The sequence below is a fragment of the Neltuma alba genome, unplaced genomic scaffold, assembly GCF_004799145.2.
Source record: "Neltuma alba isolate B1F8T4 unplaced genomic scaffold, ASM479914v2 tig00011758_pilon, whole genome shotgun sequence".
In the NCBI taxonomy this organism is placed as follows: Eukaryota; Viridiplantae; Streptophyta; class Magnoliopsida; order Fabales; family Fabaceae; genus Neltuma; species Neltuma alba.
This window is the reverse complement of record NW_021636386.1, coordinates 14,545-33,596: the sequence shown is the minus strand read 5'-3', so window position 1 is coordinate 33,596 and position 19,052 is coordinate 14,545. Positions and strand designations below refer to the sequence as shown.

Genomic DNA, 19,052 nt, shown 5'->3' with positions numbered 1-19,052 from the left:
GTATAATAGTAATACTTGATGCTAACTTGTAATTGAATAATATTAACAAGGTTAATAAAGGTAATTTTGTCCAAAGAGCTTTTATGAAGGAACAAATTTCAAATAAGAAGATATAACAAAAATTAATCAACCCATTATAAAGTAAAGTTTATTATTACAATATGTGCTTCTTTTAAAATCTAGAAAAATGGAATTTACACATATAAAATTCTAAATAATGTAGATTAAGGGAAAACTCCATGAGTAGATAATTTTTATAGTTTTTTTATTTGTAAAAAGATTATATAAGTTTGATCTTAGACATTAATGTAGCTTGAAAAATCCATTTTTCAATAAAGAAAAATTGACTGAAGTTGGGTCTCATGTCTTTTTAGAATTATAATGGTTGGCTTCCACAATTTAAAAAATATTCACAAAGATGCTTTCTCCGTTGGGTATTAATGCAATATACTTTTGAGCATTTCATTGTGAATTTTTTATATATTAGTTTGTAGATTTTGTCCATTGTATTAATTTTTTTATCAAAACATTTTTTAATTAATGTTTAATCTTTTTGTTCAATTGTAGAAAAGTAGCAAAAATATTGATATATTTATTGTTAATAATTAATTTTAATGATTTCTTAAATTCTTGAAAAATAATTAAAGTTAGTCTTAGATATAAGAATAGATGGAGTATAAATTATTTATTAATGGAGACTTGTTTACGCAGTGATTATATAGACCTCTTTTTAAAAGTATCTTCTCTAATATTTAATCATCAAATTTACAAATAAAAACTTCTCTTGTGGCATGGTGCCATGAAGCAAAGATTTTTGGATCATGTATAATAAAAATTAAGGAAAAAATATTTAAAAATATTTTTTATCTGTGCAAAAAAGACTTATTTGGTAACCATTAAAATCAAGTAAATGGGAATTTTTTTAAATAAAAAATAAAATATAATGCATTATATAAAAGTAGTAGGTAGAGGAAGATTAAAACATGACTCTGATGCCACATGTTGTACATACCATATGAAAATAATTATTAAAATTAGATATGTACTATTAAAAAAATTTCTTTTTAAACCACCTTATCTATATTGGTTGTTACATCAATAGTGTAATAAATGGAGTAGTAACATTTTTGTAAATAACAGTAAAAACTTTACATTAGCTTAATAAATGGCTAGTGTAACTGTCATTATTTACCGCAAACATTCCTATGACTATTGCAAAATTTAATATAAATAATTAAAAAATAAAGTTAACATGATTAATATGATTTTTTAAGTGATAACATGAGCTTATTGTGTTTTAGCTTTCTATTGTTTTCATTACTTACTTTATCAAGCAGTGTTCATAAATTGATAGTTTACTACCTATGAAATAAGAAAATTGCATTCTATTAAAGGAGTTTATATAGCAAGAGATTAGATATAACATGCCTTGTTACATTTGAATGAATTATATTTTTGTTTGTATGAATGCATTAGTCTAGCTTGCTGCTCAATCTAATTTGAAATTTGTATTTGAATACGTCATAAATTCTAACACATGACACGGCTAGCAAGAATGCCTGTAACTTTTATATAAGATATTGCTCCAAATCATGATTAAATACTTAACTACTTAGAACATTTATAATATTGATATGTTTGTTTGGACATTTAGGTACTTTTATAAGAATTACATAGTCCCCAATGACCTCGGTGAAAAATTCAAGTTCATTAGTCCCCACACCTTTGTTAACCACGGCTCTGACATGAAGCAAGACTTATCGAGAAATTTGATGGATATCTTCATTTCAAAGACAGTAAAGAATAGGGACATTTTCTTTTTGACGCCTTATTGCCAAAGGTAAGTATACTAAATTTTCTTAAAATTTTTTTATTTTATAATGGTTTTTAATCGTTCTCATTGTTTTTATTATACTTAGGGGACACTGGATGTTGATTGTAGTCAATCCTTTTGAAGCTAAGGATTTGGTATTTTGATTCTCTTAATGATGATCTAATCAATCAACCATATATGCAATTACTATTTAATAGGTATCTTGAATGTGTTTTTATCACATTGAATTTAATTTTTTCTTTCTATCTAATTTTTGACAATAATTAATATTTAATTTCATTGTATTCTTAGAGCTCTGTGATTATTCTACACAAATCAAGGCTTAAGATGCCCTCGGGTCAAAAGCGACCTATTCAATTCCAGACTCTGATAGTAGGTAGAGGAAGATTGAAACCAGATTTTGATACACCGTATAATAGATACCATGTGAAAATAATTAATTAATTACCTCTCAATCTCTCATCATGTTGTGCAATTTAAGGCAATAATCCCCAATGTTATTGATATGGAATATGGATAACTAAAAACACAAAACACTGTCAGTGGAAAAAGATACCATAGTTTCAATACAATTCATTCCCTAAATTTGAACTTAGTGTAGCTTATTTATAATTTTGACTCAGTTATAACTCAATATTTAAATTTGATTCACTACAACTTAGTCTTTATAGTTTTAAATTTTTAAAATGTTAGCTCCTCAACTTTATGAAATATATAGTTTTATTTTTTAAAATATAGAGACTGAATATTTTAAGTAGTTCAATTATAGAGACTGAATTACAATAAAATTAGCATTATAAAGACTGAATCATACCGAGATAAAACTCAATGATTAAGTTATAATCATATTAAATTATAAAGACAAGTAGACTAATCTTTTCAAAAGAAAAGGTAAAGTACAAATATCTACTTTATATATAAAATCTTGTAATGCCCGGTGATGTCAAAACGGGTTGGGTTAAGCAGTTGAATGACCACTTAATTGACAGTTAATATTATGATAATGATAGAAGAGGGGCATTATAAACACTATTAGAAAAAACAGAAATAGAGTTTCACAAACAAATTATTTACAGAATTTATTAACATCTGATTTATGCAATGTACATTATCTTCAAACTGACATTCAACCTATTTGTTCTCTACCTTTGTGAATTTAATTATGAGAAAATCCCTTAAAAAGACAGCTAAATAACCTAAATTCTTATTTAGGTCGTTAAATTTGTCAAACCCCTAATCAAGTTATATGACCTAAAGAGGAATTTTAAAATTTTATGAAATGACTTTAATACCCCTTTCATTAGAAATAAAAAAAAATCTAAATTAGCATATTTCATTTTACAATTAACACATTTCAATTCTAAACTAAAAACTTTTTATCTTTATAATACATTTACATGAAGCCTTTAATAAAATTTTATTTATTGCAATCCAGCTTAAAAAATTACACAGTTAACAAATTTCAATTTTAAATAATTAAAAGCTTTATATCTCCATAACACACTAACAATAAATCTTTGAATAAAACTTAATCACAATATAATCTTTAAAATCAACATGTTCTATTTCATCGTTGATATTTTTCGATTCTAAATTAACAACTTTTTGTCTCCATAAAACACTTGCAATAAATTTTTGAATAAAACTTAATCACAATATAACTTTGAAAGTTAACATGTTCCAATTTATAATTAACTCTTTTCAATTCTAAATTAACAATTTTTTATTCCCATAACACACTTGCAGTAAAACTTAATCACAATACAATTTTGAAAATTAACACGTTCAATTACATAGTTAACAAGTCTTAGTTCTAAATTAACAGTTTTATATTTGCATAACACGTTTGTAATAAGTCTTTGAATAAAACTTGATCACAATACCTTGAAAATTAACACGTTCTATTTCACTGTTAATACATTTTTATTCTAAATTAACAACATTCTATCTTTATAACACACTCGCAATAAGGGAGAAAAATTTAATATAAAAACTAACTCACCACTACTTACTTGATCGATTTTTCGATTGCAATTGTATATGTCAAGTTTCTCTCATTCAGAGTTCTTAGGCAACACGAGAATGATACAAATTCTCATCTTTCTAGATTTCTAATGAAAAGGATATTAAAGCCATTTCATAAAATTTTAAAATCCCTCTTTGTGTCATGTAACCTGATTAGAAATTTAACAAATTTAACAACTGAAATAAGAATTTGAATTATTAAAGCGTCTTTTTAAGGGATTTTCCCTTTAATTATTTTAATGACACAATAATCGTGGCTGCATTTTTTAGATTTCTTTGAAACTAAACATTGATGTTTTATCAAGGAGAATAATATTATAGGTAGTTTTACTGAAACTTTTTATGTGCAATTAGTATTGTCGTAAAATTGTCAACATTAAATACTTGAATCTTATATTTCATTGTCTAATTCATATATAAGAAAAATAATATTTTTAAAAATACTCCATTCGGTTCAAAATATAACCTAAACTTTATTCGAGGGATTTGATTTTTTTTATAAGATAATATTTACTTTTGTCTAAGCATCTAATAAGTTTTTCCAATTACGCTCCCACACATTCTCTTTTTTTTTTATTCATTTATTACGTCCTTTACTTATATATTCTCTTTATTAGCAAGGGTACATTTTGAAAAAAAAATGTTTTACATATTTATTATTTTAAACTGATTTTAACTAATTTCTTAGTAAATAAGGAGATAAAGTTTATATTATATTTTGAATTGGAGGGAGTAAATAACAAAAGTTAAATTTTCTTTACAATAGATTAAAAGGGAAAGAATATAATAAAATATTTTTTTAGCAGTATTAACTATTTTAATATGTATCATCTTATGCATCGCATGGGGGAGAAAATTCTAGTTCTATTTTAATGCTGCCAAACTAAGCGGGCCAGTTTGTCTTCGGAAGTGGATTGTTTATCATTCATGCTCTATTCAAGTTGGTCAAAAAAACAAAAATTAATATATTCAATATATTTGGTGACATCTTTTAATTATTTTTCTCCTTTTATAGTGATTAGATTATTCATAAAAAATATTTGTTAGTCCTGTAATCAAGAATTTTCATTTTAACAAAAAAAAGAAGAAGCAAATCTCTCAATGAACTCTTATATATATTTTTTTGGTTACAATGAACTCTTACATTTAATAAAGAGGGATTGCTACTATAACTAGGAAAAGAAGACTCGGGAATAAAAAGCAATGAAGATTAGATGTTAATTAAAAGGTTTTTTCCACAAAATTATTAGTGACAGTTCTATATTCTCGCTTTTATGGAAAAGGAAAACCTTCATTTTTTTTTGTATATCTCTTATGGCGAAAGAAAGCTTCTAAATCTAATTAATTACATATTGAAGCATTTTACAACTTTTAAAAAATTATTGATCAATTAGATTAACCCAAAATAAATAATTTTAAGAGAAAATCTAAGCAACTTTCTCTTCCAAAATAGGAAGGTCGAACAAGTTATGTAGAATGACTAAACATAGATAACATCATTAAGTTATGGTTTCAACCATAACAGAATAAGTGGAGGGTTCTCCGGTCAAAAAAAAAAAAGTGGAGGGTTCAAAATCAAACAGTTGCCCGTAAGAAACATATGCTTGACATATATCTATTAAATATTCATATTTTCATTATATTTTAATCTCAGTTGGAAAATTTGATGGCGAAAAGGTAATAATATAAAATAATTCATAAAACACAGTTGCGAAATGATTAAGTAAGGATCAATTTAATCGATTAAAATAATATAATTTAATTAAAATAGACTAAAATATTCTTAATTTAACCCTGAAAATATTTAAATAAAAAGAGATTAATTCAGAAATAAATCGAATATTCATATGTAGAACACATATAATCTAATAAAATAAAGCTATTAAATCTAAATATAATGAATTGCTATGTTCCCCACTCAAAATGACGGCTGTTTAAGGCTAAGTAAATGGAGGGGAGAAAATATGAAATGTAACCCAGTCAAATCATTCAAATCTAGAAGTTTTGTTCCATGATTTTAAGCTGGAAAAAGTGAAATGGATTATTTGGAGAGATTGAGACTCTATTTGGAATTGCTTATAAATGACTTTTTAATTATGATTTATGGAATACGAGATAAATATGTGAAAAAAATTTTGTCTCGATTTACATGAAATATATTTATAAGTGTTTTTGAACGCTATCTCAAATAGGCCATTAATCATGACCCCAAACAAAGCCTAAATATGATAACTATATCAACAATTTCTGCCATAGACGTTATTCTAATCAGTTATATATGGAAGCTCTATTTGAAAAATAAAATAAGGCTTGTAAAATATAGCACTTAACCTCAAGTCGAATGACTTGCGTGTGGGTGACAAATCTGTGAATACTTGATTAGTTCCGTTTTGTAATTAAATTAGGTTAATATATGTTTGGCTGAAGTTTGAGGTGAATTAAAGAAAGGGAGAATTGCAATCTAGTTCCAAGAAAAAACATAATTACCAAAAATTCCAAATAATAATTTAAGTAGCATGTAATAACAAATCTCAAAGTAAAAAATGACAATTTCTAATTTATGATTAAGACTTGTTGATGGTTTTTTTTTTCATTGGGACTTCATTGTAATCCTTCCTGAGAGAATTGCAATTAAGTCTCAAAGAAGAAACATAATTACCAAAAAGTTTCAATAACAACTTAAATAGCTTGTAATGACAAGTCTTATAGTAGAAAATGATAACTTCTAATTTGTCATTAAGATTTGTTGGTATTTTTTTTTTTATTGGAATCTCATTGAAATTCAATCTTTATTATTTTTTTGCCAGAATTCAATTCTTAATTTATGATTCAAAGTAATATTGTTATATTGTATCAAAAAAGGTAATTTATTATTATGACAGGGTGAATTAGTCACTATCTAGGTAATGTGAAAGGTATATGTCCTATATATTTTGTTATTAAACTTACAGATTTTTTTTCAATGGTGAAATTTTTGGCACCAGCAAGCCATTGATCCAAGTAAAATTGACTGTGCAAGATCTTGGAAGTGGAGACAACTTTTTTGGGAGAATTAGCTTTAATTGGGCTTGATTATATTTGAATTTAGTCTTGTCAGATAGCCATATCAAAATGAAAAAAAATTGGCAAAAAAAAATCAATGGTAAAATAATTTAAATAGAAAATTAACTTTTCAATTATCAACTTGTATATGAATGTTGGCAAAAAAAAAATTGTATATGAATTTTTGATATTATATTTATAATACATAATTATGATGATTTAAAAGACGTTTTTGTTACATAGATTTGAACGTTATTTTAAAGTGATTTTTTCCCCATATATTTCAAGATGGATGGGTACACATATATATAATTTAAAACACAATAAATCTACCAACAAGTTGTTGGTTTATATGGTAAGGGATCTCATCCCCTAAGGAGAAATATACAAATTTGAGACTTGGAAAGCAAACTTAGAAAAAAAAATCTATTTAGCCCATGATTAAAAAAAAAAAAACGACAAAATGTCATAGAAGAAAAGGCAAGAAATAAGCATTGAAAATCTTTCTCAATATCCAGCCTTGTACTAATGAGATTATTTTTAAATTTTTTTAAAAGCATTGAATTTGACTTATTAATAAAAAGTATAAGAATCAATACAATTTTTAGTACATCAAATTTATTTTTATTTTGTTTTTGGTGATTTAAGTTTTTTTTGCCTAAAATATTGGTCTATCTAATTTAATAAAAATATAAACTATTTTACCTCTTGAGTCTTGAGAGATTAAAACTCATATGATTCAAAATTCAAGGGATTAAAATCAAATTTTAGGCAAATTTGAGGAACAAAGATTGTATTAACCGAAGGTATATATTTAATTAGTAATTATTTTGTAGCTAGGAGAATTGTATTAATTAATAAAGAATCAGATTGGCCCACATTAATTAAGAAAAAATAAATTATAATTAATTATCTATAAAGCCGTCTAATAACCGGGAATTAATAAATTCGATCAATAATCCAAAACTTCTTCAAACCCCATGAATTGCGTGGAGCCTCGTTTAATCTATCAACGGTCAATATTAAGATTGTGTGCAAGAATTAGACAACAAATTCAAATTACAATGTATTTTGTTCCACGTAATCATCCACGTCATCCTATTTGTCCCCCTTGTCCATAATTTCTCTATAGAACGTATATATAAATATAAAATTAGATGCGCATTTCCTTATATTTTGTTCAAATAACATTTTTCTGTACCTTGAGCACGTGATTATCAACTTGCATAAATTTTAATATTATTTAATGTATTTTTTTAAATAAATATTAGTGATTATTTATGTTGTTTATTTTTGGGCCAACAAACTGAACATATTATTGAGTTAAAACTAATAATTATTTTGTTCACCTCATGACTTATGAGCTTAATGACTTGAAGTTTTAACTTTTACCATTGTTTTTCATTGACTTACATGGAAATGTGCAGCGCTTACATAATTTATTTTACAAATTTTGTGATATATATTATATATATATTTACGTATATAAAGCGCATTTTTTTTTAAAAAATTATAGGGACTTCTATTGAACTTCGTTGAAAATAGATGGGATTATTTTTTTAAAAAAAAGGTTACATAGATTCTGTTTAAAAAAATAACATAAGGCATTCTTTAAATTTTATTAAATATCATTTCATTTTAAAATTTATGTCTCCCCAATTTTATGAAATCTGTGCGTGTTTTAAAATTAAATAAAAAGCTTTGTAAGTAGTTTCAAAAATATTCAAAATGTATTAGAAATTAATTTTTACAATTCAAAAGAAATTTGTAAATAATTTCAATAAAAAACTTAGAAAAAAAAATCAATAGCAACTTATGTCTTTCTTCTGCTCATGTGTCAAAATTAAGAAATCTATACAATGTGAATAAATTAAGAGAAGGTTTGTACAAATGTAAGAATAACACAGTATAGTTACATTAGTATTAATTTTAAGCATAAACTTGCACAAGCGTGTCAATATGTTATGTATTACCCATTGTAGATTTGACTAATGAATGGTACTGTTCATAATTTATGACCAGTAAATAACTTGTTAGCTTTTTTTTTTTTTTTTTTAAAAGCGTATGGCTCGAGATCTCCTTGTCTTTCGTTTAAATGATGTTCACATGGCGCTCTCTCTCTCTCTCTCTCTCTCTCACATATCCAATTTTGTTGAAACCGCCAACTAACTTTCCCATACCTCTTCAATTGAACACCCCCCCTTTACAACTCCCTCATTCACTAAACAATCTTCTCCTATCTCTTCTCTTCCAGATCCTTTCATTCTAAACTTATCACCTTATGATAATATCACCATTAATTACCCACCTTCCTCTCTTGTGTGTGTGTGTGTGTGTGTGTCTTTATATACAAAGTTCTCTTCTTCTTCTTCATTGAGCATCGAAACTCACCTACCAGTACACAAAGCTTGATTCAATGGAGGCCACCGAGCATGCCCACCAAGTGCGCAATCCCTTGCTGGATGCGCCGCCACGCACAGCAGAGACTTACCGGCGGCGATGGCGGGGCGTCATGGTGGCGGTCTTGTGCTCGTTCGTTGTGCTGGCATCGGTGGTTGCATTGGTGAGAAACAATAGGGAGCAGAGAGAAGAAACTACGTCGTCTGGAGAGAGGTGGCGGATTCCGAGAGGGGTGGAGGAAGGAGCATCAGCCAAGTCCAGTCCGGCACTGATGGGTTCGGATAAGCTTTTTTATAATTGGACCAATGCTATGTTCTCTTGGCAACGAACTGCTTATCATTTTCAACCCCAAAAGAATTGGATGAACGGTATGTGTATTTTTACTGCCATTTGTTTTATTTTTTATGTGTATATTATCTTGTAATCTCATATCTTACTACCATAAGTAATATTTATATGTAATATAGGACATTATTGCAACTTATTTTTCAAACTCTATATAGCTTATATGGCCAAGCTCTTCAGCTCATTCCCCGCATTAAAATTTTCCACGTCATGGTATAATTTGTGGCTTTTATTTTTGGCTAAATCATACGAAACTCTTCTAAATTTTGGTTAATTTCACATAAACTTCTTAATATTTTAAAGTTTAAATTTGACCTCGTAACTTTTTTCTTTTTCTTTTTTTTTTAACCATGAACTCTTTGTCATTAAGTGATCGTTATCTTTTTTATGGAAATTGCCATGTCATATTAAAAAAAAAGACACATGACATCCTATTCAAATTAATAATTTTATAAAACCCCTTAGATTTCAAGTCAATTGCATGAAATTTCCTGAACTTTAACATATTAAATTTACATTTTGAATTGTCAAGGTGCATATGCAATTGGTCTAAAATTCAAGAGGTTTTTATAAAATTAATAACTTACGGATGTTGCGTGTCTTGTATTGATTTAACGTGACGATTTCTCTCAAAAAGAAATAATAGCAAATAAAATATCAGGGAGGCCATGTTAAATCTAGACTTTAAAATATTAAGGAAATTACATGCATCTCGCTCAAAATTTAGGGAAGTTTTGTCTAATTTACCCTATATATACATACACGAACATAATATCGAATTTATAAAAAGACATTATTTATAAATCATGATCATGTCAGGATATAAAGTACAAGCAGCAGTACAGATAAACATGAGTCCTACAAATTTGAAAGGAAACCAAAACTCTTTTCATGCTCATTTTTATTTATAAAATGAAGAAATAATTTTATTCAGAAAAATCAAATATCTTAAGTATCTTATTGAAAGAAATCAATAAAATAAAATTAGCTTACATCATAGATAAACCACATATTTTTAATTTACAGTCATCCTCGAGAATTTGAGCACAATCATCGGCGAGTCAAAATTTTGGTTATTTATTGATTTTTTTTTTCATATTTGAAATGATTTGTCAGAATTTGAATGGCAGGTGAGATCCGCCTGGTGGCTCGGGGTCCATGCTTTAACCTTCCAAATTTAGCTATCATCTAACTTTTGTTTTTTCAGCATATTGATTGTAAATAAGTTTGCCTTTTAAAATTAAAATTACTAGTTGAAGAACAAAATATGTTAAACTATATAAGAATTATAACTCAAGCGCGTAAAATACTTGGGAGCACATTTCATGCTCATAATTGTGATTAGCATGAAGTGCTTACTTCAATTAATTTTTTATTTTAATATATATACAATTTAAAATAAAGATAATCGTACAATTGACACTTTTTTAAAAATAAATTTATGATTGAAAAATTATATAGTAAAAATTTTAATATGAATCATTCATATCAGATTTTGAATTATCTAAATTGTATTATAATGAACAATGAATGATGACACGTTTTCTTTTATTAAACTAAAAAGAAACTTCATGTTTTGTATAGAGTTTAATGGGAATCTCATTGGTCGTGACTTGTGAACAAGTTAATTCTTATAATAATATATATTGATATATTGATATTAATATTAATGTTGAATAAAACATGAATCTTATAATCTTATGCTTCATATGAGATTTAAATAAGAATTCTTTATAGTATTGTATAGATGATAAGGACTAATATAGTAAATAATATGCCACATGCATGATACTATTGTTTACAGTGCATAATAACATATAAATTTTTAATTTATAAATAGCATAGTTTTTTATACTTATATACACAGACGATGAAGACAAACATGTTAACTAACAATCTCTCTCTGTTTTTTTTTTTTTTTTTTTAAAATGGGTTCCTGTTTGGTGTGGTGTCCGTACATATCTCTTTGGTTGGTTCTTCGTCTTCAGATCCTGACGGTACGTATCTCTTTAATTTTTTTTTTTGGCAAAAATGTCTATATATTTTTCTGTATTTATTTTAATTAATATATTATTAGAAAATCCTTAGTAATTTTTTTGGCCAAAAGAAAAATCTAGTAAGTGGTCTATCAAGTTAATGTTCACTACTGCAACAGCCATAAAAATTATAATTATTTTAAATGACCAAACGGAAATTAAAATAAATTACTGAATTTCTTAAGGTTTTTTTTTTTGATGAGGTAGTAGTCTCTAAAAATGTGACGTAAACCAATCTATTATCAGTTACGTAAATAAAAATAAAAAATAAAAATATATGTGGTTCTAGATCATTGAAGATATATACAAGTTGTTGACCAATATATACACCAATTAAGATTAAAAAAAAAAAAGGAAATTATTGGCCACATTAATTTGATGGTCTGAACCTTTTTCCTTTTGAAGCCACTATCATGCATGTGACTTTGCATCTAACATATCCCCCTCATTATCGTGCAATATCTTTTTGAAAGAAAAATTTATATATGCAAAAAACTTTGCATAAGATTTTGTTGGTAATATAATATACCAATGTCATTGATTTAAATATTGAGCGTTTTCTGTTTTAGTAATATTTTTAGTTGTTATATAGTTTATTTACTATTAAATATAGAATAATATTTATTAAATAATTATTTAAAATAAATCTTCTTTAAATAATTAATTTGAGTATTTTTGCAATCGTAAAAAGATCTAATAAAATATTAAGCTTAATCCCCAAAGTTATAGATTAAGTTTTCACTATTAGCCCATGATAATCGAAAATTTTGGGCATGAGAAGTATATTTCGCCAACGAGAGAGTCTAATCTCTTTCAAAATATTGCCCTCCGTGGCTAGATAGATAACTTTTTCTTCTACATTTTATTAGATGAACCTCAAAATAGGGACACTGACCCAAAAAAAGAAAGCTGGAATTTTGAAAATACCAAATAAGGAATGTCAAGAAAAATTTGTTGACATTTGCAAATTTAGATATGTCAATATTAAATAAAGTTGTGTTATCAAACTTGATTTAGAATTTGTAATTTTCAGCTTCTTTTTTTGTCATTCTCTCCCCAAAATATGAAAATTTACTTTATTTTATATTTAGTTTTTGGTTTGTTCTCTTAACTTCAAAATGTATATTCTTAATTTTGCAACCTTAAAACTGTTGACTTAAATAATTTTTTTTGGTAGTAATTATGTTTGTTTTGAAAACTAAACTTAATATGCAAATATTTAAGAATATTTTATTAATATTTAAGAATATTTTATTAATATTTAAGATATCAATATCATTATTTTTTATTAATATTTTTATGATTAAAAGACTAAAAGTATTATTTTTATAGTCATGAAACCAAACTGAAATCATGCATAAAGTTAAAGAACTAAAAGCGTATTTTTGCTTCTTTTTTTTTCATTTGATATGCATATTCTATATTTTAATTGCAATGGAATTATGTCGACATTTTTTAATTTTTAAGATTTAAAAAATTTTCCTTCTAAAACAAAACGTCTACGTTTCACTTAGTTTTAATTTCAATTTCCTATGCATAACATAATTTTCTGATTGAATACTTGAATAGCTTTACTCATTTTATTTTCCCATCAACATAATTCTCAAACAAATAGGCACATGTGCATTTCTTTGACAAAATAAATGAAATTTGGTTAGTTTACATTGGCTGGTAATTAAATATTATTTTTTATCTAATTAATTACTAACTTCTTTAAAAGCTTTTTTTTTTTTTAATTTTAAGTTTTCAATGGAAACTCTAACACGACGCATTATGCAATTTCTTTATTTTGAGTTTGGATTTTTATAATGAAGGTGTGAAGTCAAATTTGAATTGTGAAAAGTACTATGGAAAACTCCAAAACAAGTAAACAACGAAGTTTAGGTTCTATCTACCAATTCGCTTACATAGTTGACTGTTAGATAGGGTCGTCGTCATGTAAGTTTTCAAACTTTTTATGGTCATGCAAATAATTTTAGGCCAATCTTTATTAGGACAAGCACAAGCACAAGTCTATGACTAGATGCAAATTTTTTAACACTTCTAATCTAATTCTAAATATAAAATCTAATCAAGGGATTTGTTTTTTTATCTTAGATTTAGGGTGTGTTTGGGTGACACCCCAAACCATGGTTTGGGGAATAATCTACCCAAACACCCCCTCCAAAACCAAAACCATGGTTTTGGGTCAAACCATGGTTTTGACCCAAAACCATTTTTTGGAAAAAGCAAAATTTTTTTGCTTTTGGAGAAAGAAGGGAGAGTGTGAGGGCCTATATGATATGTATCTTGTTATTTTTTTAAAACATATTTTTTATAAATATATTTAATCTTATATTTTATAAATATATATACACATTAATTATTTATTAATTATATTATCTATGTATTATTAATTATGTTGGTAAAAAACATATTATTAACAATTTTATTCCTTCAAATTAAAATATATCATAAAATCTATTTTTTCTGTATTATCATATTAACTTATGTCTTTTTTTTAGTAATTTGTATATATAAAAAGTGCTTCTGATAACACTATCCAACACTCTCATTCTCAGAATCACTTTTTCAAAATCTATCTTCACAGATCTATTTTCTCCAGAATCTATTCTCTAAAATCACTTTTCCAAACCACCCCATTAGCAATTCACTTTATATTCTATCCTAACTTTATAATTTGTTTTTCAAATTATCTTTATTAATTGCAGTTATTGAGAGAGATCTTCTTGAAAGAATACTTGCTAATGCAAATGATTAAATAGGTATTTTAAGAAACCCATCATATATTTCTTTAAAAGAAATTAACCTAAACAATTTTCTTAATCCTTATAAATACTATTTTCAGTCTTTAATATAAAAGTAAGATAACTAATTTATGAATAAGTTAGCTATTTGTAATAATTGATGTTATATTTTCTAAAATAATATTTATGTTATTGAAATACTTTTTTTATTTATCAAACTTCTTAACACACGTTAATTACTATAGAGGCTATTAGAAACAAAATGGATAAATATTAAAAACAAATTAAATTGATTATTGTATTTAGGACTAAATTAAATCTTCAACTAATATATATTTAGAGTTAAAGATAGTAGGTATTTAGTTTTTTAAGTTTAGGAGCCGTGGAAAAAACACGAGCACAATAAAACAAGATAAAAATTAATGTTACGTGGGGATTGTTTCATGCGGTGGCAGGTCCATTGTATCACATGGGGTGGTACCACCTATTCTATCAGTACAACCCTGATTCGGCAGTTTGGGGCAACATCACATGGGGTCATACTGTATCAAGGGACCTGATTCATTGGCTCTACCTTCCCATTGCCATGGTTCCCGATAGGCCATTTGATATCAATGGTGTATGGACTGGATCAGCCACATTGTTGCCAGATGGCAAAATCATAATCCTCTACACCGGTGACAACGCTGAAAAGGTACAGGTACAAAATCTCGCTTACCCTGCCAACCTATCCGATCCCCTTCTCCTCCATTGGGTCAAATATGCCCATAACCCAGTTTTGGTGCCTCCAACCAACATCGGCCCGAGAAATTTTCGTGACCCATCCACCGCATGGATCGGGCCAGATGGGCAATGGCGAGTAACCATCGGGTCAAAATTAAAAGAGACAGGCTTTTCATTTGTTTATAGGACAAGAGATTTCATCCACTTCAAGAAAAATGTTCACCACTTGCATTCGGTTCCTGGTACGGGTATGTGGGAGTGCGTGGACTTCTACCCGGTTTCACTAAATGGGTCTAAAGGCTTGACCACGTCAGCATATGGCCCAGGAATTAAGCATGTGTTAAAGGCTAGCATTGATCATGCTAAAGTGGATCATTATGCACTTGGGACTTACTTCATTGAGAATGATACATGGATACCCGATAACCCGAAAGAGGATGTGGGCATTGGGTTAAGAGTGGACTATGGAAGATACTATGCATCAAAGTCATTTTATGACCCGGTCAAGGAGAGACGTTTGCTTTGGGGTTGGATTAATGAAACAGATACCAAAAATGATGACTTGAAAAAGGGATGGGCATCTGTTCAGGTATGATTTTTATTGATTTCACATTTTGTTTTGGGTTACTTGAAATATTTTGTCGGTCGCATATAACACCTCAAAGTATTTTGTGATGCATCAAATATTTTGAAATTTTTTTTATGTGCATCTAGTACTTCAAATGTTTTATATTTATTCAGCATCTTAAAATATTTTTTTAAATGCATCCAACACCATAATAAATATTAGAAAAAAATTTTATAATGCTTGACATACATTTATTTACTGAAACTTTTGAAGAGTTAATGACAAAATCAAAATTTGCTCATTAAGTAAAATTAAATCACTAAATATTTTACTTCAAAAATATTTTACACCTTAACCCTTATTGTTTATATCACTATTTTTACTTGCAAGATCTTTCTTTCTCTATCACTCCAAAAATATTTGAAGTTCACATGATGGAGATCAAAGTATCAAATGTAGTCTCATGAAGGAGCCATACTTTTCTCACCTACACAAATTGAAACTCAAACAATCTTTTTCCTAAATGAACAATACTTATGTGTGAATTATCCATTGTTTGTGGCAGACTATTCCTAGATCAGTTACATTTGACAAGAAAACTGGAACTAATATTCTTCAGTGGCCAGTAGAGGAGATAGAGAGTTTAAGGCTAAGAAGGTTTGAATTTGAAGGCATCGTCCTCAAGCCTGGCTCAGTTTTGCCCTTGAACATAGACTCCGCAACACAGGTAATAACATCAAGTTTTGAAAAACATTCATGTTTTGTGTTTTCATTCAAAATTTTTTAGGGAACACATACAAGTTACGAACCCAAGGTGTTTCCTCTAAGAATACCTTATACTAAAAAGAAGGATTTTAGTTACATCTTGCTTTGGCCACAAGATGTTTGTTGAATTGCCTCAAAGTCTGTTGACTGACTATTAGAATTTGAAATTAGCAAACACATTTCATGTTTTCATTCAAAAGTTCATTGACAAACACATAAAAACCATGAATTAAGATCTTTCCTGTAAAGATGCCTAATAAGAACCACCATTTTAGTCACATATTGCTTGGCCCTCAAGGTGTTTGTTGAATTGGTACAATTGAAGAGTCTACTAATGAACTGTTTGGATTTGTTGGAAACTTGATCCAGCTGGACATATTTGTTGAATTTGAGATTGAACCGTCGGGTTCCCAAGAGATTGATGAAGACATTGAGGGCTGTGGTGGTGGAGCTACTGATAGAAGTGCTTTGGGACCATTTGGCCTCTTGACTATAGCTGATGATACACTTTCTGAGTTGACACCCATTTATTTCCGTCTCTCTAATACAAGCCATCAAAATTCAACTACTTTTTTTTGTGCTGATGAAACTAGGTATGTACAAACTTTCATTTTTTGGTTCTGATTTTCCTCTTTCTTTGAAAAGAAATAATTCGATTAAGATGATGTTAGAAGCTTGGTATATTAGTTTTATGGTGCACCCATATTGAGAATGCATTAATTACTGATACAACTTTAGTATTATACAATACATAAAGCGTTTTGCCCTCAAGTTTGGTTTGGATGTATATTGAGGATAATGTGCATGTCATATTCTCTCATATGGGAGAACGAAACAAGTACTAGATCAAAATAGATATTATATATCTTTTCAAATTTTGTGTGAGAGAAGAGAATTCACACACAAAGCAGATGATCCACAAGTAGTCATGTTAAGAAAGAAATTACACAGAAATAAGGTGGAACACAGAAGAAGCGCTATGCATATACTAAATGCTAGAAATTGACATGATGCTGATCTATGCCTATGCCACAGATGTGCTGGGGTGTTGGATCATGTGGGTCTTCATCGGATTTGTGTGGATTTATACTGGTGCATAGGAAATTAAAAGGATTCTTGGAGAGAATTTTCTAATGTTATTTGAGAGGCTGTGTCTATATTCCTTAGTGTCTTGTAGGTGTCTGTTTCCTTTTATAGACCCAAAAAGTCGTTTTTTTCTCCATTTATTTGCAATGGCAAGTAGGTAACTCGCAAATTTTTTGGGTTTATGTTGTTGTTTTCCCCAAAATTCTCTTCACTTTTGCCACATGCTATCATTTTGTCATTATAACTTTGTTAAAGTAACTTCCCTTCCCTCTCCAAAGCTGTCGGTTGGGCTTAGACCAAAAGTGGAAATACAGTGCTAACCATACTAAGTATAATATACATATATGACTCTATAATATTATACACTGTTTAGTTGTAGTAAGAACAAAACAGGTATGAGACTAGGAATCTCATTGCTTTTCACTAAGTTCTCTATATACAAATGCTATGGAGAATTCATATTAAGTTTCATGCATTCAACAATAATACACATGATTGCATTAACAACTATGGTATCTTAGTCTAAAATGATTTTGTTGGAATTGCATGAATTTTGAATTCATTTAGAAACCTAAATCAGTATTTAGGTATGTACACAAAACCAATAGCTTGAATATAAATTGTTGGATTATGCAGGTCATCTAAAGCTCCTGATGTCACAAAGACGGTTTATGGAACTGAAGTTCCAGTGCTCAATGATGAGAGATGTCGATGAGGGTATTGGTAAGTGAAAATCAAACACTAATTGCTCTTATGTATATATACTGGAAATGTCTTTTGAATTTAGTTGTTGAGACACACACACACACTTAGCCCTTATAGTTTATAGATTTCACATAATGTTGAAGTTAATGAGAATTAATGTCTTCAAACTTTGAATGCGATCAGGTTGACCATTCAATCATTGAGAGCTTTGCTCAAGGGGGGAGAAGAGTGATCACATCTAGGGTTTATCCAACAGAAGCAATATATGGAGCAGCAAGGTTGTTTCTATTCAACAATGCAACAGCCATTAACATGAAGGCCACCCTCAAGATTTGGGAATTGAACTCTGCTTTCATACGCCCTTTTCCTTTTGATCAGAGTCAATGAAAGGCTCTAGTACTAATATTATGTGCATCTTATTATGGTAATATTTATTATTTCCATGGGAAATATAAAATAAATGGTCATAATCTTGTGGTGGAAAGCTAAATCTTTAGTACAATAAATTAATTTTAACTAATTAATCCCTTTTCAGATGATTGTCAATTATATATTTTTTAGGCCAAGAACAAGTATTCTCCCACTAAATGTAGGCACCTCTTTAAATGAGAATTCAAACTTTAATTCGCAATATTGTGAAGATTAATCTCTTCTACTAGGTTTGATAGCCACTGTCAACTTACCAACGGACAAAAGAATCTCATGCTTTTAAATTGGTGAAACTCCTTCCAAAAAATTAGAAATCAATAGAAGCCCAATGCAACTTTTTTTTTTTT

The 19,052-nt window shown here is 28.2% G+C and overlaps 1 protein-coding gene across 1 annotated transcript; it reads left to right on the top strand.

Moving 5' to 3' along the window:
• The first annotated feature begins 9,222 nt into the window (after positions 1-9,222).
• LOC114717639 (beta-fructofuranosidase, soluble isoenzyme I-like) lies at positions 9,223-18,807 on the top strand. Its single transcript, XM_028902848.1, is given in 8 exon segments — positions 9,223-9,669; positions 11,635-11,643; positions 14,885-15,741; positions 16,286-16,447; positions 16,855-17,078; positions 18,208-18,272; positions 18,275-18,294; positions 18,460-18,807. Coding segments are annotated over 8 exon segments (1,893 nt in total). The 5' UTR covers positions 9,223-9,317; the 3' UTR covers positions 18,664-18,807.
• Positions 18,808-19,052: the final 245 nt, after the last annotated feature.